This window comes from Choloepus didactylus, chromosome 8, assembly GCF_015220235.1.
Source record: "Choloepus didactylus isolate mChoDid1 chromosome 8, mChoDid1.pri, whole genome shotgun sequence".
In the NCBI taxonomy this organism is placed as follows: domain Eukaryota; kingdom Metazoa; phylum Chordata; class Mammalia; order Pilosa; family Megalonychidae; genus Choloepus; species Choloepus didactylus.
This window is the reverse complement of record NC_051314.1, coordinates 105,493,545-105,517,644: the sequence shown is the minus strand read 5'-3', so window position 1 is coordinate 105,517,644 and position 24,100 is coordinate 105,493,545. Positions and strand designations below refer to the sequence as shown.

Below are 24,100 nucleotides of genomic sequence, written 5' to 3'. Positions count from 1 at the left end.
ATCCATGGACATGGAATATCATTCCATTTATTTAGGTCTTCTTTGATTTCCCTTAACAGTGTTTTGTAGCTTTCTGTGTACAGGTCCTTTACATCCTGGGTTAAATTTATTCCTAGATATTTGATTCTTTTAGTTGCTATTATAAATGGAACTTTTTTCTTGATTTCCTCCTCAGATTGCTCATTACTAGTATATAGAAATGTTACTGATTTTTGAGTGTTTGTCATGTATCCCACCGCTTGAACTCATTTATTAGCAATAGTTGCTTTGTTGTAGATTTTTCAGGACTTTCTAAATATAGGATCATGTATTCTGCAAATACTGAGTTTTACTTCTTGCTTTCCAATTTGGATACCTTGTATTTCTTTTCCTTGCTTAACTGCTCTAAATAGAATTTCTAACACAATGTTGAAAAGCAGAGATGACATTGGGCATCCTTTTCTTGTTCCTTATTTTAGAAAGAAAGCTTTCAGTCTTTTCACTGTTGAATACGATGATAGTTGTGGGTTTTTCATATATTCCCTTTACCATGTTGAGGAAGTTTCCTTCTATTCCTATCTTTTAAAGGGTTTTTATCAAGAAAGGATGCTGAATTTTGTCAAATGCCTTTCTGCATCAATGAAGATGATCACATGGTTTTTCCCCTTCAATTTGTTAATGTGGTGTATTATGTTAATTGGTTTCCTTGTGTTGAACCACGCTTGCATACCTGGGATAAAACCCACTTGATCATGATGTGTAATTCTTATGTGCTGTTGGGTTCTATTTGCAAATATTTTGTTGAGGCTTTTTGCATCTATATTCACTAGAGAAATTGGTCTATAATTTTCTTTCCTTGTACTGTCTTTATCTGGTTGGGTATTAGGGTGATGTTGGCTTCATAGAATGAGTTAGGTAGTGTTCCCTCCTCTTCAGTTTTTTGAAGAGTTTGAGCAGGATTTGTATGAATTCATTTTGGAATGATGGGTACAATTCACCTGTGAAGCCATCTTGTCCTGGGCGTTTCTTTGATGGGATGTTTTGATGACTGATTCTTTCTCTTTACTTGTAATTGGTCTGTTGCAGTCTTCTATTTCTTCTCAGGTCAGTGTAGGTTATTTACATATTTCTAGGTTTTGTCCATTTCATTGAAGTTGACTAATTTGTTGTTGGCATACAGTTGTTCATAGTATCCTCTTATGATCCTTTTTATTTCTGTGGGGTCATTAGTAAAATCCCCCCTTTCATTTCTGATTTTATTTATTTGCATCTTCTCTTTTCTTTGTCAGTCTAGCTAAGGGTTTGTCAATTTTATTGATTTTCACAAAAAAAAACACAAAACTTTTAGTTTTGTTAATTTTCTCTTTTTTTTCTATTCTCAATTTCATTTATTTTTGCTCTAATCTCTATTATTTCTTTCCTTCTGCTTGCTTTGGAATTAGTTTGCTGTTCCTTTTCTAGTTTCTCCAGGTATGCAGTTAGATCATTGATTTTAGCTCTAATTCTTTTTTAATGTAGGCATTTAGAGCTATAAATTTCCCTGTCAGCACTGTCTGCTATATCCCATAAATTCTGATATGTTGTGTTCTCATTTTCATTCATCTTGAGATGTTTATTGATTTCTCTTGCAGTTGCTTCCATGACACACTGATTGTTTAAGAGTGTGTTGTTTTACCTCCATATATTTGTGAAATTTCCACTCCTCTGCCTGTTGATTTCCAGCTTCATTCCATCGTGGTCAGAGAAAGTGCTTTGTATAATTTCAGTTTTTAAATTTATTGATACTTGTTTTGTGACCCAACATGTGGTTGGCGAATGATCTGTGAGCACTTGAGAAGAATGTATATCCTTACTGTTTGGCATGCAATATTTTGTTATGTCTGTTAGGTCTAATTCATTTATTTTATTATTCAAATTCTCTGTTTCCTTATTGATCCTTTGTCTAGGTGTTCTGTCTGTTGAAGAAAGTGATGTATTGATGTCTCCAACCATTATTGTAGAGGTGTGTTCTTCTCCCTTCAGTGTTGTCAGTATTTGCCTCATATATTTTGGGGCACTCTGGTTAAGTACATAAATATTTATGATATTTCTTCCTGGTGCATTGCCCCTTTTATAATATATAGTGTCCTTCTTTGTCTTCTATAACAGTTTTGCATTTAAAGTCTATTTTGTTCCATATCAGTATAACTATCCTAGCTTTTTTTTGGTTATTGTTTGCATGGAATATATTTTTCCAACCTTTCACTTTCAACCTACTCGTGTCCTTTGGTCTTAGATGAGTCTCTTTGAGACATCATATAGACGCATCATACTTTTTATCCATTCTGCCAGTTTGTGTCTTTTGATTGGGGAGTTTAATCCATTACTATTCATTGTTATTACTGAAAGGCAATTATTTACTTAAACTCTTTTATCCTTTGGTTTTTATATGTCTTATCTTATTTTTGTCTCTCTTTTTACCCTTTTAGTTAACCCTACTGATAATATTGATTTCTATACTGTCCCCAAAGCCTCTCTCTCTCTCTTCTTTTCCTTTCAGCCTGCAAACTCCAATTAGTGTTTCTTATAGGGCAGGTCTCTTGTTGACAAACTCTCTCAGTTTTTGTTTATCTGTGAATATTTTAAATGCTCTCATTTTTTTTTTCTCTCTCTCTTTTTTTTTTTTTTTTTTTTTAGTGGTAGCCTTTCTAGTGGGTGTGAAATGGTTCCTCACTGTTTTTTTTTTTTTTTTAATTTTAATTTTTTTTTTTCATTTTTATTGAGATTGTTCAGATACCATACGATTATCCAAAGATCCAAAGTGTACAATCACTTGCCCCTGGGTACCCTCATACAGCTGTGCATCCATCACACTTAATTTTTGTTCAATTTTTAGAAATTTTCATTACTCCAGACAAGAAATAAAGTGAAAGATGAAAAAAAGAAAAAAAGAAAAGGAAACTCTAATCCTCCCCATCCCTAACCAACCCCCCTCAATTGTTGACTCCTAGTATTGATATAGTACATTTGTTACTGTTTATGAAAAAATGTTGAAATACTACTAACTGTAGTATATAGTTTGTAGTAGGTATATAGTTCTTCCTTATATGCCCCTCTATTATTAACTTCTAATTGTATTGTCATACATTTGTTCTGGTTCATGGAAGCGATTTCTAGTATTTGTACAGTCGATCATGGACATTGCCCACCATAGGATTCAGTTTTATGCATTCCCATCTTTTGACCTCCAACTTTCCTTCTGGTAACATATATGACTCTGAGCTTCCCCTTTCCACCTCATTCACACACCATTCGGCGCTGTTAGTTATTCTCACATCTTGCTACCAACATCTGTTCATTTCCAAACATTTAAGTTCATCCTAGTTGAACATTCTGCTCATACTAAGCAACCACTCCCCATCCTTAAACCTTGTCCTATATCTTGGTACCTTATATTTCATGTCTATGAGTTTACATATTATAATTAATTCCTATCAGTGAGCTCCTGCCATAATTGTCCTTATGTGTCTGGCTTATTTCACTCAGTATATTGCCCTCGAGGTTTTGTCATCAACCCATTTTTTTTTTTTTAATATGGTTTTGTTCACTCACCATACATTCCATCCCAAGTAAATAATCGATGGTTCTCTGGATAGTCATACATTTATGTGTTCACCACCTTCACCACTATCTATATAAGGGCGTCTACATTTCTTCCACAAGGCAGGAGGGAGAGTCAAAGAAGGTAGAGAGGCAAAAGAAAGAGGAAAAAAAAAATGACAGCTAGGAAGCAGCAAAAGGAAAAATAACCTTAAATCAAAGTAGAATAAAGAATCAGACAATACCACCAATGTCAAGTGTCTAACATGCCTCCCCTATCCCCTCCTCTTATCTGCATTTACCTTGGTATATCACCTTTGTTACGTTAAAAGAAGCATGATACAATGATTTTATTAGTTACAGTCTCTAGTTTATGCTGATTGTATCCCTCCCCCAATGCCTCCCCATTTTTAACACCTTGCAAGGTTGACATTTGCTTGTTCTCCCTCGTAAAACAACATATTTGTACATTTTATCACAATTGTTGAAAACTCTAGATTTCACCAAGTTACACAGTCCCAGTCTGTCTTTCCTCCTTTCTTGTGGTGTCTCACATGCTCTCCACCTTCCTCTCTCATCCATATTCGTAGTTATCTTTGTTCAGTGTACTTACATTGTTGTGCTACCATCTCCCAAAACTGTGTTCCAAACCACACACTCCTGTCTTCTATCACCCTGTAGTGCTCCCTTTAGTATTTCCTGTAGGGCGGGTGTCTTGTTCACAAAGTCTCTCATTGTCTGTTTGTCAGAAAATGTTTTGAGCTCTCCCTCATATTTGAAGGACAGCTTTGCTGGATATAGAATTCTTGGTTGGCAGTTTTTCTCTTTCAGTATCTTAAATATATCACACCACTTCCTTCTTGCCTCCATGGTTTCTGCTGAGAGATCTGCACATAGTCTTATTAAGCTTCCTTTGTATGTAATGGATTGCTTTTCTCTTGCTGCTTTCAGGATTCTCTCTTTGTCTTTGACATTTGATAATCTGATTATTAAGCGTCTTGGTGTAGGCCTATTCAGATCTCTTCTGTTTGGAGTACGCTGCGCTTCTTGGATCTGTAATTTTATGTCTTTCATAAGAGATGGGAAATTTTCATTAATTATTTCCTCTATTATTGCTTCTGCCCCCTTTCCCTTCTCTTCTCCTTTTGGGACACCAATGATACATACATTATTGTACTTTGTTTCATCCTTGAGTTCCCGGAGACGTTTCTCATATTTTTTTCATTCTTTTCTCCATCTGCTCCTTTGCGTGTAGGCTTTCAGGTGTTTTGTTCTCCAGTTCCTGAGTGTTTGCTTCTGCCTCTTGAGATCTGCTGTTGTATGTTTCCATTGTGTCTTTCATCTCCTGTGTTGTGCCCTTCATTTCCATAGATTTTACTAGTAGTTTTTTTGAACTTTTGATTTCTGCCGTATACATGCCCAGTGTTTCCTTTACAGCCTCTATCTCTTTTGCAATATCTTCTCTAAACTTTTTGAATTGATTTACCATTAGTTTAAATTCCTGTATCTCAGTTGAAGTGTACGTTTGTTCCTTTGACTGGGCCATAACTTTGTTTTTCTTAGTGTAGGTTATAATTTTCTGTTGTCTAGGCATGGTTTCCTTGGTTATCCAAATCAGGTTTTCCCAGACCAGAACAGGCTCAGGTCCCAGAGGGAAGAAATATTCAGTATCTGGTTTCCCTGCGAGTGTGTCTTAGAAAATTGCTCCACCCTTTGATGCCTCAGGTCACTGTGCGTTTCTGCCCAGCAGGTGATGCCTGTTACCCTATAATTCTTGACTGGTGTGAGGAGGTATGGCCATGTTCCCCCAGGCTCTGGGGTCTGGTTCTGAATGGAAAGGGCCCCACCCCTTTCCTCCTAGAGAAGACAGAGCCCCCAGGTGGAGGTCATTAGCATTTCAATGGTCTCTCTCTCTGCTTGTGCTGTCTGCACCCTTCCCCAAGTCACAGCCCTGGAAACTGAAAATGACTGGGGCTTTCTCCACTGAGCCGAAAAAGAAACAGATAGTCCCCTTCAGACCGAGTCCAAGGCGACCCTCCGGCTCTCCCAGGTCAGTCGTCACCCAAAGCCTCTGTCTGTTTTTTGGGGATGCGTACCTGTAGTGAGCAGTTCACACTTGCTACTTAAAACCCCAGTTGGAGCTCAGCTGAGCTATATTCGCTTGCTGGGAGAGAGCTTCTCTCTGGCACCACGAGGCTTTGCAGCTCGGGCTATGGGGGAGGGGGTCTCACAACTTGGATCCGCAGGTTTTACTTACAGATTTTATGCTGTGTTTTCAGGCATTCCTCCCAATTCAGGTTGGTGTATGATGAGTGGATGGTCTCATTTGTCCCCCTGCAGTTATTCTGGATTATTTACTAGTTGTTTCTGGTTTTTTGTAGTTGTTCCAGGGGGCTACTTAGCTTCCACTCCTCTCTATGCCGCCATCTTGCCCCGCCCTCTCTCTTGTTTTTGAAGGACAGTTTGCCAGATAAAGAATTCTTGGCTGGCAGTTTTTCTTTCATCAACTTAAATATATCATACCACTGTCTTCTTACCTCCATGGTTTCTGCTTGGAAATTGACATTTATTGCCGTCTTATTGCTGTCCCTTCTTTGTGACAGATGGCTTTTCTCTTTTTCTTTGCAGGGTTCTCTTTTTATCTTTGATATTCTGATTAGTTTGTGTATTGGAGTAGGTCTATTAAGACTTATTTATTTGGAGTATATTGCACTTCTGGGACATGTATATTTATGTCTTTCATAAGTGTGAGGAAATTTTCTGCCAAACATTCTTTCTGCCCCTTTTCCCTTCTCTTATCCTTCCGGGACTCCCGTGACATGTATTTTTGTGCGCTTCGTGCTGTCATTTAATTCCCAGTCACCCTGCTCAAAATTTTCCATTCTTTTCTTTATCTGTTCTTCTGTCTGTGAGATTTCAAATGTCCTGCCTTCCATTTCACTGATTCTTTCTTCTGCCTGTTCACATCTGTTGTTGTATGCCTCTAGTGTATTTTTAATCTCTTTGATTGTGCCCTTTATTCCTGTGAGTTCTGTTACGCTTCTTTTTGTTATTTCAAATTCTTCTTTATGCTTACCCGGTATCTTCTTAATATCCTTTATCTCTTTAGCCATATTTTCCTTCATCTCCTTGAATTGATTTAGGAGATTTGTTTGTACATCTTTGATTAGTTTTTCTAAATTCTGTATCTCCTCTTCTTAATTTGTCCTTTTGACTGGGCCATATCTCCTTGTTTCTTAGTATGGCTTGTAATTTTGTTGCTGATGTCTAGGCATCAGATTATGTTGATGAGTTTACTCTAAAGGTCTGTTTCTCTCTCTTGTCTAGGGCTTTATTGTTGATTATCTTTGAGTAAAGGCTTTGTGTTGATTATCTTTTACACTTGATTTGTTTCTATTTCCCAGCCAAAGCAGTGTTAGGGACACATGATTTGGGCACAGACCAGTTCCACAGGGTTCTGGGGAGAGTGTCAGGAAAGACACACACAAGCCTTTTTGTTGGCTCCCTGAGGCTGTGCTTTCCTGGCCTGCCCAGCAGATGGCACTCTTTGGCAAGCTGTTCCCTGCAGCACTAAGAAGACGGTGTGTTTTTCAATGTCCACAGGCTCTTCCCCATCAAAAACAGTGTCTAATCATTGGTGCGGTGGCTCCGTCTGGGGATGGCTAAAACAGTGGGACCCAGCAGTCTACATTTGTGGACCAGAAGCTGTGATCTGCAGTTAGCTGTGCCCTCCCTGTTCTTGGGTAGGAGGGCTTCCAGTTCCCTCTCTGTCGGCACAGCCAGCCAGGGATCATACCTTTGGCTGCATGCCTTGAGGGTGGGGTATGGGTGCCAGCAGCCTCAGCTGCCCGGGTTACTCACAATTTTTCACCAGTTTCTCAGTATCTTCTTCACACTCTTCCCTCGATGCTATGCAGTGCTCCTCTGGCCTCCAGTTTCTCCCTATCCACTAGCTGTACTTGTAGGAAGAGTGAGCCCTGCAGCTCCCTACTCCACTATCTTCTCCCTAGATGCTTATTCTTAATTTCTGTACTTACCTCACCACAGTCCACTGGCAGCATTCGCCCGCAGACCACATTTGTAGTATCCCTGCTCTATAGCATGCACTGTCTGAGAGCCTTTGGGCCTTCTGTGTCTGGTCTAAATAAAGGGGGCAGAAGGTGTAGTGGTCAAAGTGTGGGTTTTGGAGGTCAACCTTCTGGGTTCAAATCCCGGCTCCCGGCTCGCTGACTTAGTAGTTGTAAGACTGGCTCAAGTTATCTAATATTCTATTCCTTAGTTTCCACAGTTAGAATATGGATCACACATTTGCCTCATAGGGTTGTTATTAAGAGTAAAGAATAATGCATATAAAGCACTAGCAGAGTGTTCACTAATGGTGAAGGTAATAGTAGTGATAATAGGGTTGTTGTCATTTTGATCATTTTTTTATGCAGTGAACCTTGTGTGAAGGGTAAGCAATTGGTTTTCTTCATTTGTTTTGCCATCAGAAATCAATTGGAGAGTCAAATGTGTTACCCGTCTTGGACATGTGAACAGAACATCACAACATGCATTCTATTAGTCAATCTCACCCTAACTTCATTCACTCTGCCTTTACCACCCTCTTTTCTCTTTAGTGCATCCTCAGTTACTCACCTAGCGAGGGTTCACCCATTCCTGCTGATTTATGTGGTCAGGGTTCCCCAGCATAATTCTGTTGTGTTCTGGCCACACCTGACAATGTCACTGCCTCACTCAAAATCGATTGATCGCTGTTCACTGCCGGCACTCAAGAGTCTGCATCTTTTATCCCTTTCTGAACTCCTTGTTGTAGTCCTACAGGTTGTGTAGTAATAATAATAATAGCACACATTATTGGTGGGAATTCTTTGAGCCTGGGATGAAGGTAGTTTCCTAAGGAGAAGATTTCCTTTTGCTTACGCTGGGCTCTTGGAGGTGTTACCAGTCTGAGTACACTGTACCAAATAATAGCATGAGGTGTTTTTTATATTCTGGGTTTTTTGGTTGTTGTTTTTTTTTCCCCTGCCACTTAGGTAATTGGTGAATTAAGCAGCAAATCCATCCAAGGGCCAATTTGTGGTTAAAATGTCTCAGGGTGTTATCCCGTCTTTCTTGGGAAAGCAGCTTTTCTTGCAGTCCCCAGGGGGAGGGTTGAGGTTAGGGATTTGTGGAGTGTGGAGCTGGGAAAACTGATTTACCTCTGAACCACCCTTACCCTGAGGTATTTGGAGACGTCCCACCTTTATGGACTGGCCTCTAAGCCATCCACCTTTGTGGCCATTAAGGGCTTTCACAAGTCAGGGTTGGTGGATGCCACCAAGCCAGATGTGGTTTTGATGCTTTTGTTACCTCTCTTGGGTCAAATTTTCACCTGGGTTTTGGCCTGGTAATTCCATATCATTTTGTTATATTTTCAGCTGCTTTAGAGACTTACTTTCTTTGTACTATAATAAGCTCTGTGCTAAGGGGCTTAAAAATTAGTTATTTCATTTATACTTGGTACATTTTTGTAGTCTCCAAGTAATCTTTAAGAGGCCTTTCTTACTTGAAAATCCTATGAATGAGTAAATGTGTTTAGAATTCCAGAGTCTCAGCATTAATCATAAACCATATGATCAGTTTTAATAAGCTAAGAAGTTATAAAAGTAACTATATGGATTCCTAAGTATTGTTGCATACATATTTTATTTAAATGATTTTTTATATAAAACTCTTATTGTCTGCACATTTGAGTAAAAAGGAATAAGCTGTCCCAGAAATTTACAATCTAAATGCAAGAAATTTAATCTAGTAATACTGAAGAAAGGTAATCACTACAAGAGGTCTTAGAGCTGCTAAAAGAGAAATAACCATCATCATCATCATCATGTCAACAAAGCAGGAGCAGCCTTGCTAATATTTATTGAGCACATACTCCATTTACCTCTCTGATGTATTTTCATTACTTTCGACTTGCTTACTTTTAGGCATGACAAATTCTTATGTGGGAGATAATTATAGACCTTCATTTATTCAGGATCATCAGCTCAGACACTTAATCCTTAAGGTAAGTAAAGAGAATTATTTCTTTATGTTTATCTGAAGGGTAGGGAGGCACATTTTCTTTAATTCACTCCCTGTTATAAATGTTGTAAATACACAGGACTGTCTATTAAACCCTATTTCCTTCAATGTCGAAATTTAGATTTTAGAAGTAGCCATGCCTTATTAGTTTGGGTTTATGAAAGTGGAGACAGAGGATAGGCACTTTCGAAAATCTGAAGCAAAGCTTGTCTTTAACACTAACCTACTTGCGCTGCCTAATGGACTCATCTCAGATAGTGCAGCGTCTGTCTCCACTGTGCCCTCCCTCCTTCAAAGTCAGTTTACTCTGGATCCTAATCCTTCAGGGTCCTTGCTCTGTGGGTTAGCCAGTTGCTGAATTCTTACTGAGTTGTTAGTCATTTCTGGCCTCATTACTTCATGTGTATGGGTTTTCACATTCACCATCGATAGGTTTATTTGGCATGGAAAATATGATCTTGTAAATGGCTTATCCTGCTCCCTGGAGATGATAAATGCCTGGTTCATGCACTCAGACTCCTGGGCTTGAAGCCGTTGTGTATCTAAATACAAAGATTCTTCATGGATAATTTTGTCCTTTTTTCTTTTTATAAAAAGTTTTTAAAAGCCACTGCTTTATTTGAACAGCTGAATTTAAACATGGTACACAGGTTTTTTGCAGATAACAAAAACGTTTCTGAAGAGTGAAATGTACAGTGTATTAGGGAAGCTTTCTCACCAATCTTGAAGTGTTTTTTCAGTCATAACTCAATGTAACCCTGGACCTGCCCCCTTATATGACTAGAACACATGCACCTAGTTCACCTCATTTATTTAGGACTGGTAAAAATTAGTCCAAGGCAAAAACTAAATGAAAAATAGGGTGGGGGGGGGGATGGTTTGGGTGTTCTTTTTTACTTTTATTTTTTATTCTTATTTTTATTATTTCTTGTGTAAGGAAAATGTTCAAAAATAGATTGGGGTGATGTATGCATAGCTATGTGATGGTACGATGGACAGTTGATTCTACACCATGGATGATTGTGTGGTATCTGAATATATCTCAATAAAACTGAATCTAATTAAAAAAAAAATTAGTCTAAGGAAAGGTCAGTTGAGAGCTCCAGGCTCATCCTCTTGTGTCCATACATACCTATATCCATTTGGATTGCCTCATAGATTTCCTGGGTAGACCTCATGGGAACAGATAATATATTACAATTTTTAAATTAAGTTTTTGAATGGGTTATACAATATGATTATTCAAAAACCAAAAAGCATAAAAAGATGTACAGTAAAATGTCTTCCTCCCTTCCTTGTCCCCATCTGCATAGTCCTTCCACCCCAGCACATCCACAGGCAGTCGCTGTTGTTGAAGGGTTTTGATAGCTGTATAGAGTTTCTTTATGCAGTGTACTGGACTTTGGTAAAAGGAATTCTTATATTAAGAAATATCTCAACTGAATAGTCAGTGGCTGAATTTTGTGTGTCAAAAACAGAAAATTTCTTAAAATTAATTTTATTAGGCTCTGTGACAACTCTGTGAGTTGTATTGCCACAATAATTTCCTCAAAATCTGAATGTGTATGTGAGGCAGAAGATACTCTAAAATATTCACTTTTATTTTTTTAACTCCTAGAGTGCAGAAGGCTTCCTATTTGTTGTTGGATGTGAAAGAGGAAAAATTATCTTCGTTTCTAAATCAGTCTCCAAAACCCTTAATTATGATCAGGTATCCAAAACTTAATCATGATCAGTTATTTTTGAATGTTTAATTCAAAAATGAAATTTAATTAATTTGATGTTTAATTTTTTGAACAAACACATTTTAAATGCACTTTTCCACTGGGATGTGAGGTTAGGTTCTGTTAAATCAGAGCTTCAAGGGAGATGGAAACAGTATGGATTTTTATTACTGGCACTAGTATGGATTTCGTGACCTTTATCCATTTGCTTAATTTTACTGAGCCTTGGCTTCCTCCAACAGAAAAAATGGGAATGATGATTATATTTGTCTCTTAGGATGTAAAGATGATATAAGGTATTATATTTGAGAGTTTCTGAAAAATATTAGCTGCTTTTCTCTATTCCCTCTAAAAGGCAATATTGTTATTTATTAAGTTATTTGCATTGTGTTATAGCTTTTGCGCTAATCTCTGGCAACAAGCTAAAAAATATGTCTTTTATTTAAATTGCTTGGTAATTACTTTATCTCCTCATTACTGAGCACCATTTAAACTATTGTCTCAAAAACTATAGCACTGAAACTAATTTGACAGAGTGAATAAACTAGCACCTGTGGTCTTATTTAAAAAAGAAATTAGACCACAACTTTAATCTTGAATAACTCTCATTAACTTTAGCCTCTTTTCCCCACAAACTTAAAAATTTAGGGGAATATTAGACATTCACAGATAATGAATTAAATAACAGAAAAGGAGATATTCTGAGGCTGTATACAGAAGGAACAAGAATTAAATGAATTGCATAGCTAATTACATTTGGAGACACAAAAGTGGTACAAGACCTGAATATTCCATCTTGTAATTGAAGATACAGAATATCAAACACACACCCTACACGCACTAAGATAACTGACAATTCCAAATTTGTGACCTGGAGTCCGGTGCCCCTGTGCACAGACTTTGCATTTCAGAGACAATCCAAGAGACTCACTAGCCGCTCAGGGATTTGGGGATTCCCGTGATGCAGAATCTGTTCCTCAGCTTTGCAGATTTAGAAACTTGATTTCCTCTGAAGATGAGAGTTAGTCATATTCTGGACATAGACTTATATTAACCAAACACACAATAGACTGATGCATAAATAAGATGGGTAGTTTTTTTTAGTTTGAGATCTCTAACTGCCAGCCAGTCCAGACGATGTGTATCAGCTGATTCACTTGTTCTGTCTTCTATAGGAATGTCAACTGGGGTAATAAAGGGGTGCAGAAGAGGGGTGATCAGTGTGGGTCGGGCGGGGCTCCACACACAAGGTAGAATGACTGCTGAGCTTTTCAGAAAGGAGTCTTTAAGGGGAGAAGAAAGGGGAGGAAGATATTTTGAGCCAAGAGAGGAGCCTAGGGAGTAAGCAATTGAGTTTGTAGAGAAGGGATAATGAATTCCAGGTGACAAGACCATGTAAGCCGATGCTTAGACCCAGGAATGCTCTGCACCTTGGGAGAGGTGGAATGGGAAGAGGGAGGTGCTCTGGGTTGGATTTTGTGTTTTAACAGTATGGTAAATCTCTTTGAGTCACACCATAAAATCACAGATGTTCTGTGGCTTCCATTTCGTACAATAATATTATCTCTTTCCTTTTAAACTGAGGATAAAAAGGTTGAAAGTAAATCATAATGTGATTCAGAAGTAAGATATGTTTTTTATTACATGAGCATTAGTTAACAGCATTGATGATTAGGTGTTTGTAAGTGGTTTGTGTGTATCTGGGTATGGTTCTGTGTACATGTATTTTTTTTTTCCTATCTAAAATGTCACCTTGCTTCTAACACTAAGTTAACATTACACAGTACAGTGGATGTATCTTTGAACTAAGAATAAGCAGCTTTACAAAAAGAAGAGTATCTACCATATGTCTGTATGAGGAAAACTAGAAGAATTATGGTACTAATTTTCAATAAACTTCTATCCTATGAATAGGCTAGCTTGACTGGACAAAGCTTATTTGACTTCTTACATCCCAAAGATGTTGCCAAAGTAAAGGATCAACTTTCTTCTTCTAATATTTCACCAAGAGAGGAGTTAATAGATGCCAAAAGTAAGTGCTTATTTCAGCACATCTATCATTTTTTCTAAATATAATTGTTGCTTAAAAGTACGGCTATGCAGTGTTTTTAAAAACAGCTAATTTTTGTTTCATTAAGAAGAGAATTACTTAGTGAACTTTACAGTCAGTTTATAGTCAGTGTAGCTGTATAGTAAATTCCTGTATTGATATACACATGTAAGAACAAATGTGAAGGTGTTTTTTGGAGAAAATATGATTGATTCATATTTTCTGTTTTTCATATTCTAATAAAATCTTTACAAGGAAGTGAAAGATTTATTTTGGATAAATATTGCTGGCATTTACATTATTTAGCTATATGCTGAAGGATAATTGTTCTCTTTTATATGAGTTAGGTCTGCTCAGTGCAAAAAACCTTGTACAGTTGTGCTTGGGAAAGTTTTAAGTTTTCTTTATTTTCTCCAAAAATATTTATCTTCTCTGAAAGTGCTAAGTACCAAACAATCTAAAAGTAATGATGCTTTGTGCCATCAATTGCAGTTATAGTTGAGGTCTTTTTCATTTTTACTTTGAATTTATTTCATTTCATTTAAATGATCTTTATTATCCATTCCCTGGGGAAAAAGAAAGCTAAATCACAAGTGTTTATGTGTTATCAAAATATGATTGCTTGACAAATACAGGTTTTGGTCTGTTTCACTTTGGAGTTTACTATACAATCATGTCATTGCTTTAAACAAACATTTCTTTATTCAACTTATACAAAAATGTGATTGATGATTAGCAGTCATTAGGGTATAAATTTCACAATATTTGAAAGCATTCTTTTCCACCTATTCTCTTCCCTCTTCTGGTATGAAAGCTGGTTTGCAGGTTCACAGTAATTTCTACACTGGAAGGACTCATGTGTGTTCTGGCTCAAGACGATCCTTTTTCTGTCGAATAAAGAGTTGTAAAGTCTCTGTCAAAGAAGAGCAAGAAGGCTTACCCAACTCAAAGAAGAAAGGTATCATCATTTTAAATGTTATGTGATTGTGAAGGCATTGAAATAAAATTAATATCCTAAATATTTTCAATTTAGGAAAAGAAAACCAAAATATATAGTAAAGACAAATAATTGAGGGCAAAAGCACCTAAGAAAATTAGATCATTTTTTAACCAGAATTATTTAGATTGTCTCATTATAACATTCAAACTTATCAGGTGATTGTGTTTTCTTTATTACCCAGAATTTTAATGAGCTGTTGAAATTTCAGTTTGAGGGCTAGCAAATGGGAAAAACTGGGAAGAGATGGACATAACACTTATACTATAAAACTCCCTTATCATTTTTTAAAATTTGAAAGTTAGCTCTTTAAAAAAAACTACAGTAGTTCAAGAGCCTGATTTGATTAATTTTGGTGAACGTTTATTACGATATTCCAGGTGTGGTTTTAATTTTCACAACATCTTGATTCTTTGATACATATTTCAAATTCTGTTTTCTTGAGACTCTTTTATATATTTACATTTTGAATTGATTTAATACTTAATTGGGAAATTCCAGAGAATGCAAAATATCTCATGCCTTTTTGTCTAAGACTGAATTAGGCTATTGATATAGGATTCCTTCTGCAAATTTCAAGGTGAGATTTGTTTTCATATGTTTTAAAAGGATGAGAGCTGCAAATTTCAGTCATTTTCAAGTTTTGGTCAGAATTTTTTTTGGTAACTGCCCTAGATGATAAACACTGATACTTATTAAGCTCTTACCCTATGCTAAATCCTCATGAAAACACCATTATTATCTTTGTTTTAGAGTTGGAGGGGAGAGATTTAGCAAGTTTAGTAACATGCAGGAAGTCAAATAACCAGAACTCAAACCCAGACCTGTCTGACCCTAACCCACCTACTCTTGTGTTACACTATAGAGAAACCAAGGCAGGACCAATCAGCAGTCCTGAGGGTGGATGTGTTTGTGACCAGTCAGTTGCTCCCACTTGCTCTTGGCTCTGAGCGGGTGGAGTGCAGCCACCTGTGTGACCTGCAGGGGGTGGGGTGAAGTCACAGCTCAACTGGCAGAAGAGGCTGTGGAACCTGGCTAACTCAGATCAAAATTTGGCTCTACCACTTACTAGCTATGTGATCGGGAGCAAATTTCTTGATCACTCTGAGCTTCCATTCCCTTGGCTGTAAAACAGGGATAGTTGCAGTATTGTATGGCTTAGTAGACTGGAAAAATGTGTAGACGCTAGAGCCAAACTGTCTAGGTTTGAATCCTAACTCCAATTATTAACTATGTGAGTAAATCATTCCAGTCTCATTCTTCTCAACCGTAAAATGGGAATAATAATAGAACCTACCTCATAGGGTTTTGTGAGGATTAAATGAGTAAATACATGTAACGTGCTTAGAATGGTTCCTGGCATAGTAATATTCGACAAATATTGGAGCTTTATGAACACTATTAAAGGAAATAATGCACATAGACTTTTATGACAGTGCATAGCGGAGGGCCTGCTCTTCCCAACTTCCTAAAATCAATCAGCCACATTGATTTTAGCATAGTGGCCAAATGGGTCATGGCCATATACTGTGGGAATAGTCCCCAAGGGCAGGAATTTTCCTTTTGTGTGGATAGTCCAAGGAATCATACCTTTCCCTTAGGATTTGACTAGAGGTGAAACAGCACCGAGTTAAGCTGATCTAACTTAAAGGAATCAGCTAATCTGCACAGCAGCCATATGAGCGAAAAATGTAGCAGCCAATATAACTTCCCTAACATGGCTAAAATCTCTGTGGTGTTTGATGCAAGTTACAAATTGGGTAGAAACAAAAATTATCAGGTTTTGTAAGTGTTTTAAAGATTACCAGATTGATTTGTCTTTCTTCCTGGGAAAAGAAGGTTTTTTTCCCATGGACTTATTTAGCACTAATATAGTATTCTTTTGTTTGTTTGTGCCCACTATAATGCCTTCCTTCTGTAAAACCTGATTTCACCTTCCACCCCTTGCCCTACCATCTTACTCTTTGCTGCTGAGTTTTGCCACCCCACAGGTTTGATTTTTAGCCTGTCTCTATTCTTTTCCTCCACCCTGATGTAATTCTTCCTATCAATTCTCCCAATCTAATTTTCCCTTCAAAAATAAACATATTTAGCCAACTCTCTCCATCTCAAACCCAATTCCACACTTAAACTAATTTATGTTCTTGAACTTGGAAATGTTTATCCAGGCTGAGCTTCTAGTCATAAATCCCTTGGCAAAAATCTCATTCTCCCATGCCCTCATCCTCCACCCAAACTCACCCATCACCATTTAAACACCTCCTAAATCTTCAGTGAAACTTAGATGCGTTGGAGAAATGTCTTTTTAAGATATCCTTTTAGACCAATGGTTCTCAAACTTTAGCCTGTATCACAGTCACCTAGAGGGATTTTTTAAACACAGATTGCTGGGCCTCAACCCAGAGATTCTGATTTCATAGGTATGGGGTAGACAAGTTCCCAGGTGTTGCTGATGCTGCTAATCCAGAAAACACCTCTTGACAACAGCTGCTTTCGATTCTTCTCTTGAGTATTAGATTGTCTGGGTGCACAAGAGGAGGAGAGAGGAGAGAAGGGGGCTGGAGAAAGGAGGCATCCTGGGCAGCAGTGACCAGTACTGGAGCTGGAATTCTCTTGGTGAAGATGCCTCCCCCACTTGCATTTTCTCACAGCTCCTATCAAAATCTTATTTCTCTCAGGGTCCCTGCACATTGGCCATGCTTAAGCAAAAGTGATAGAGATAAGCCTAGGATATTTGCTTGGCATAGTAGACTCGAAGTAAAAAAAAACTGAAAAGACTCGTTTGGTCAACAGTTATTTATTGAGGCCTCCTGTGTGCCAAGCACTATACCAAATGCGAAGGACACTGGGGAGCAGGCAGGCAGTCACTGCTCTAGGGGACCTTCTGTTAGAGGGACAGGAGGCTTCCCATAACTCGTAAACTGATAAATATCCCAGGGAGTGGAAAGTACCGTGAAGTCAATAAAATGGGGTAATGAGAAGGACGGGCACTGAGAAGGAACAGTCACTTGAGATAGAGTACTTAAGAAAGTCTCTCTTGGGTGACAGTTGATCTGAGTCCTGAGTGGTGAGAAGGAGTCAGTCATACAAAGGTCTGTAGGAAGAAATTCCTGGCAGAGAGAAAGGCAGGTGTAAAGGCCTTGAGGTGGGGGAAACTTGGTATTTTCAGGGACTGAAAAAAGATCAGTGTGAGTCGAGCCTGGATGGGGAAGATAGTGGTGGGCAGGGAGGCAGCTGGGGCCAGATGTGCAGGTGCAGGTGGGCTGTGGATGGTGATGTGCTGGCAGACGCTTAACCACTGGCATTCTGGTGAAGTGCTGACGTGGACGTTGATCGATACTGTCCTGTACATTAATGAGTAAGATGAAAGTGAGACCACAAAGACTTGTTGGAATTTCACTCATCTGTCAGCGACCTGAGTGATTTCTTTGCTGAAATGGATAATAGTTTTTGAATACTAGAAGACTACTCAATTTTTGTGCTCTTCCCTTTTTAACAACTACAGATACAACACACTTTTAAGTTTGCACTGCATTATTAATATTTTCTCCATCTTTTTTTTTTAGGTTAAGACAATAAAAAAAACAATAAATCAAGCCTTGTTTTGTAGTTTTGCCAATTTCTATGATGTACTGTCCCACCATGACCAATTTCAAGCCACCAACATGAGGTTACTAAACATGGAGTAGGGAAGGAATGCACAACAGCACATCAGTATATGGTATTGTGCTCAAAAAGAATGCACTTTTTAAAAATAAATATTAAGTACACACTGTGTGCCAAATGTTTTGTATGCTGGAGTTGGAGCAGTGAACAAAAAAAAATCCTCACTGATGATACGTGCTATGACAAAAAGAAAATAGAATATAAGGTTAGATTAGAACCAGACCTTAAAATTACTAATTCACAAAGGGCTAAAACAAGGTTTTAAAAAATAATAAAGCATAATTAATTATACTGCTTTCAACTAAAGATTATGTATAAAAATTTTTAGAGAACCTAAACATTTTTCCATTAAAAAATAAAATGTGTTCTTAAAATACTGTTTTTCATCTTTTTCTCTTATATTTTTAATTTCGGTAGTATTTGTGTTTAATGATATACATTAAACACAATGTAGGTGTATATAACTTAAAATTGAATACATGCATCCTTTGATAGGATGCAAAATAAATAATGCTTGAAGACCACTGCTTTAGAAATTAGAGAAATAGCAGATGAGTCTTGGGGGTGCCCCTGGCATTGTCTCTGAGCAGTCCTTACGTTACCCCGAAAGTTTGTACTAGGCTCAGTGGGAACTGAGTGGCCGTTGCCAGCACTATAGGAGATAATAAAATACTGAATCATCACCCTAGGTCTGCTCCCCTTCGAACTTCATACTAATAGTGAAGGAGGGCCAAAACAGGTAGACCAGCTGAGAGAACCTCTAGAAACCTTTCAAAGGGACTGCTCCCCAATATGGCAGGTACCACTGGATGATCAGTGGAGACATGAAAGATTTTAGGGGGCACCTCAAGAACATGTTTCTCCACCATAATGAAGGATTAAACTTGAGTTCATACGTACCCAATATGGAAGAGAAAACTGAGCCTGTCAAGCCTATGGCTCAAAACACCTACCAAGAGAGGTTTACCAGTTTGAGTCTCCGTAACAGAATCCCAACAGCTGCATCTGGCCTTCCAGCTGGAAGGAATGGGGACTGCAAGCCTGTCAGAGGCAATGGACCATTAAGGCACAGGTGTCACCTCTGTCTAGGAAACTTGCCCTGACACCCCTATACTCATTTGGCTTGAGTCCCAGGTACCCATCTTTGATGATCCATCCATAAGCCTGAGCATCTTTCTTGTTGCTGCCCTTTCCACACTGTACTGAAATTATTTTTTAATACTTGGCCTTCCTTACGAGAATGAGAGCTTTGTGTCTCTTTCCATGGTTCATGGCACATAATAGACAGTCAATAAAAATTTGCTGAGTGCATTAATGACCATTCTCCTGTCCTTTGTTTCCAGGTGACTGACCACAGAACCACTTTCAGATCCACAGGGACAATTAAGATTCCATTGAATGAATTTACATTATAGTGTTTTCGTTCCAACCGAGAAAAAGTTTAAACATACTTTGTAGATTTCATCCCAAGAAGTTTCTAGCAAACAACTTGGATCATTTTCTGTCCTTAATTTTCACAAGAAATATGTCTGAAATGTTCCTGTCATAGGAACAAAAGGAATCTGGGCCTTGCTGAAAATAAATTTATTAAATTGGCATTTTAATATCTGGCTTGAAATATGGAACCACAAGTCATAAACCAGTGCTGGACTCTAGGCCCTTCCCTCTTTCTGTCACCTCAGAATTTTCATTTCTTTTTTTGAGAAGCACACAACCGAATGTATATATTATTAGAGAATTTTTCTCAAATATGGGAGTCCAAGTCAGTCACTGATGATAAACTTTGCAGTACAGTAATTTCTGTGTCTGCAAAGATACAAAAAGGAAAGTGGGACGTTCTTATGGAGCTGCACAGTCCTGTTATAGTATTTTGAAGCAGAGTTCTAAATATTAACTCTTAAGGAAAAACGTGTGCAGTTATCGGTTAAGGGAAAAAAAATCCAAGCAGCATTCTGGAGAATAATAAAATTTTACTGCTTCTGTGTGGCTTCTAAAAGGATTTTTTTTAATTATTATAGTTTATAGGGATTTATGGGAGAGGAAGGGAAGATTTCTTTCCTTTGATATGAAGAAGTGATGATCTTACTGGAAAAATACACATATTTCAAGGATATTTGACAAATGATCAATTAGAGTCATTTATAGTGAATTCTGAGATGGGACTCGTGTGCTTGAGTCCCTCTGTTCCAGTTTCTAGGCTGTGCTTCCCAATAGCCCTGCTAGTGGACAGGCTTTAGGACAGAGTAGAAAGGGCCTGGGCTCTGAATTCAACAGGGTTTGAATGTCACGTCTGCTGCTTAACACCTAGGCAAACTTAGGCAAGTTCATCTCTATGTCTTTATATGAAAAATGGGTATAATCACAACATCTCATTGGAGTGTGGTTAGGATTAATGCAGTGCTTGGTTCCTAGTGAGCAGTCAATAAATGGTAGCTATTATTTGCAGCTTAGAAAGAGATGGAAAAATGAAAGGGAGCAAGGAGAGAATGAATCTGTTATATACCAGGCATTTTGCATAATTATTCATCCTAATCCTTGTGGCAGTCCTGTACAAAACAACCCCATTTTACAAATGAGGAAACTGAAACTGAAGCTTAAAGAGGTTATTTGATTTATCCTAAGTCACACAGTAAGTGGTAGAATCAGGAGTATAGCTTTAAAATCATAGTATTCTTTTTACTATGCCATGCCTCCTACTAGAGTTGCTCCCTAGAGGCTGAAAGTATTAATTAAAGAGGTCTATTCTAGATGATTTCGGTAACAGACATGCCAGCCAGGGAGTTGACTTCTGTTCTAGGAATCTGTTCCTGCCCACGCTAGGACATTCCACTTCCACATCAAGCTGAGCCACACAGATGCCTGCAGTCAGGCTCAAATGTCTTCTCAGAAAGGAATTTTTAATCTGCTCAAGCACTTGGATCTAGTATTCATTTCACACCCCAGAGCTCTATGCCAAAGTCATGGGACCGATTTGGCCTAAGGGATCATAAGGGCATCATGTATTCACAATCAGTGTAGTCCTTCCATGCAGTGCCTAATTTGAGAATTGCACTAGAGCTCGGGCCAGGCTAAGGTAACTGCAAAATTAATCCTGATTGGTCCTATGGGATCACTTCCCGCGTGAGATTATTTTGAATTCTACTTTAACTGAGGGGAGTGTCTGTCAAGTAAAATGATTTCATTTTGCATGTAGTTGCTACTCAATTATTTTTGTCCAGTAGTAATCAGCCATTGGAATCCACAAATGACAAAAGCTTGTGGCTAGTAAAGGTGTTTTTCTTCCCTTTTACCATAAGTCAGTTATATTTAAATTTAAAAGGTAAGACTAAAGCATAGCCTTTTTATGCTATTTAGAAACTGAATTGATTGATCAGAAGGGAGTTTTCAAGATTGGCCATCTTGAAATTGGTTGATAATTGCAGAAGTGGGGGTTCATTATACTATTCTTTAATTTTTTGTATGCTTGGGATTTGTCAGAATAAAAATGTTTTCTAAAGATGAACGTTTACATTTAAAAAATTATTTCTATCTGATTCCAACATTAATGTTGTGGATACAAACCTTCAAAAAGCTCCTGAGGTAGGGATACAATTATGTCTTTCAACTGGTGAAATCAAAGGCTGATGAAGGATTGATGAGTCCTACCCAATGACTTAGGGTTTTCTTACATTTATTTTAGTAAGATATTCTTACTACAATAATTGTACTCAGAATCTCTTTGCTTCTTATACAAGTGTAGCAGATGCTGTTGAGGCCCAGGATGTATCCCCTCAGCATTTACCATTTCAGAGCATGTCATCTGGCCTCCATGGTCAGCCTCTGGGACTGAGATGGTCTTTGGAGCCAATTCTGCATACCTTACCTAGGGACAGGTCTGAAGTGTGGGGAATTAATGCCCCCTGGGAGCATCCCTCATCCGCTGACTAAAGGGAAGTGATGGATAAATTCCTTTGGTCCTCAGGCAGCAAAGCTCTGAGGCCCAATGTCTTCCTTTTTTTCCCAGAATGTCCCCATGGACTTAGCTTGTTTCCCAAAGTGGCAACTTGCTTCCTTCTCTTCCCTGTCTGATTTCCCCACTTTCTGGAAGTATTCCCTGGGGTCACCTCTCAAATACTTTCTTATTCTTGAATCTTTGTCTCTGGATCTGCTTATGCAAGAATTCAAACAAGACAACAAGATACCAAGTTGAGACCCAGCCTGCAACTCATTGAGGAAGAATTTCATAAAGTATTTTTTGAAAGGATGTTCTGTAAATTAAGGCAGTGTTTGGATTAATACAGGGTATTTTGTGTGTGTGTGTGTGTGTTTAATTTTGGAGTAGATTTGAATCCATCCTGTGGAGCTGATGTAAATAGATAGTTCTGCAAAAATTGGAGTTCATGACTTGACAAGATCTAAAGAATTCTGAGGATAAGAGTTTTTATGGGATCTTTTATTTATTTATTTTTTTTACTTTAGGCAGTTGATGAAATGAATTGCAATGGAAGGAATTATGTAATCCCAACTAGAAATTTGCCAGCTGAGTAAATGTTCAAGATGAGAATTGAGGGACAGATTAATTTGGAAATTTAGATGGTAACCCTGTTGTCAGAGAACAATCCAAGTAAAAGACTAGGTTCTGTAATGAGATTCATATATAAATACAAAACCTTTTTTATTGTTGTACATTTTCAGTTGAGTGGGATATTTTTAGTAGGTATCCTTTGCAAATCTAAAAAGCGTCATCACAAATGCCCAACCGCATGTAAGCCTTTTTATTTGACTGCCATCTTGTTTTGTTAATATGAATGAAAACCCTGCACTCATGCTTATCCCAATTTTAATTCCTTTGAGGTATCTTGGATGTTGGTGGTGAGGTAAAGATAGGGACCTGAAATGGCTCCCAGTTTTCTCATATAACTGCCTGGGTTAGTTGTGGTGACATTAAACAGGATAGTGCATAAGTGATAAAGACTGGAGTTGGGGTTGGAAGAGATAGTTCACATCGAGGCATTTGTAGTTTAAGGTGTCTGTGAATCCTGGAGGTGGTGGTAGCTGTTAATTGTTGAATATAAGGCATAGAAGACCTAAACTGTCTGTTTCCTGCGTTATTCTTCGGCCACATCTGATTGCTCTTTCTTGACTCTTGCCCTAGCTGTTGCTTCTGTCTGGAACACAGTTTTGTTCTCCACCCTTACCCTGTAGCCCAGTCACTTCCTGCTTGAACACCTTCCATGACCAGGCACTCAGTACCATCAATAGCATGGCATTAGTGGTTCAGAAAACGAGCTCACAGCCAGTCTGAGGTCTGTAAACCCCAGCTCCACCTTTTACCTGCCATAACCTTGGCCTTAACTCTTGGTGTCCTAAGATAAACATCTCATAGGACTATTAAGAAGATTGATGAGTTAATTAAACCACCTACAACAGAAAATGGCATATAAAGTGTTCTGCAACCTTTGCTACTACTATTAGCTACTATCTTATAGGACAGCTCATTTCATCCTATGTTAAAAATTTTTTTTAAGATTTATTGTACTAACAGTCTTACAACACGTACCAATTGAAAACAATGACTGTTCTGGTCTTTTCTAAATTTTCTCCATGAATAACTATTTTAAATAATTTTAATTAGGTTTTTTTCCTGCTTTTTAACCTTCAATTCACTTTTTATGTGAATTGCCATAATCCCTGTATTTCTCATCTTTAATGCCTGAGTTTTATTTCATTGTGTTAAGAATTTCCTAATATTTGAGCAGATGGATTATTTCCAATTTTTTATCATTCTGGTTGGACCTTCTTGACAAGCTTTTTCCTATGGAGTTAATTGCTTGGGATTTTCTGAAAAATGAAGTTTTTGAGTCCAGTTTTATTTTTATACCTTTTATTATAAACTTTCAGAAATGCTCTCTAAAATGTTTCTATAATCTATTATAATCATATATATTAGCTATTATAAGTGCTAACGTAAGAAATTTAAGAATATGCATAATGATTTAAATGCCCCTTTTTACTTTTGAATATAAATTATAATATGCTACAAGTTTAATAAGCTGAAAA

At 37.7% G+C, this 24,100-nt stretch overlaps 1 protein-coding gene across 7 annotated transcripts in view; it reads left to right on the top strand.

Moving 5' to 3' along the window:
* Positions 1-24,100, top strand: part of ARNTL2 (aryl hydrocarbon receptor nuclear translocator like 2) — a 90,067-nt gene that overhangs the window by 50,702 nt on the left and 15,265 nt on the right. For 5 of the 7 annotated variants that reach the window (XM_037847361.1, XM_037847362.1, XM_037847365.1 and 2 more), the window contains 4 exons: positions 9,528-9,607; positions 11,243-11,335; positions 13,263-13,380; positions 14,204-14,356. In XM_037847361.1, the coding sequence (XP_037703289.1) occupies positions 9,528-9,607; positions 11,243-11,335; positions 13,263-13,380; positions 14,204-14,356 (444 nt within the window). The remainder of the gene's footprint in view (positions 1-9,527; positions 9,608-11,242; positions 11,336-13,262; positions 13,381-14,203; positions 14,357-24,100) is intronic. The other 2 variants (XM_037847364.1, XM_037847360.1) reach the window with 1 other exon arrangement.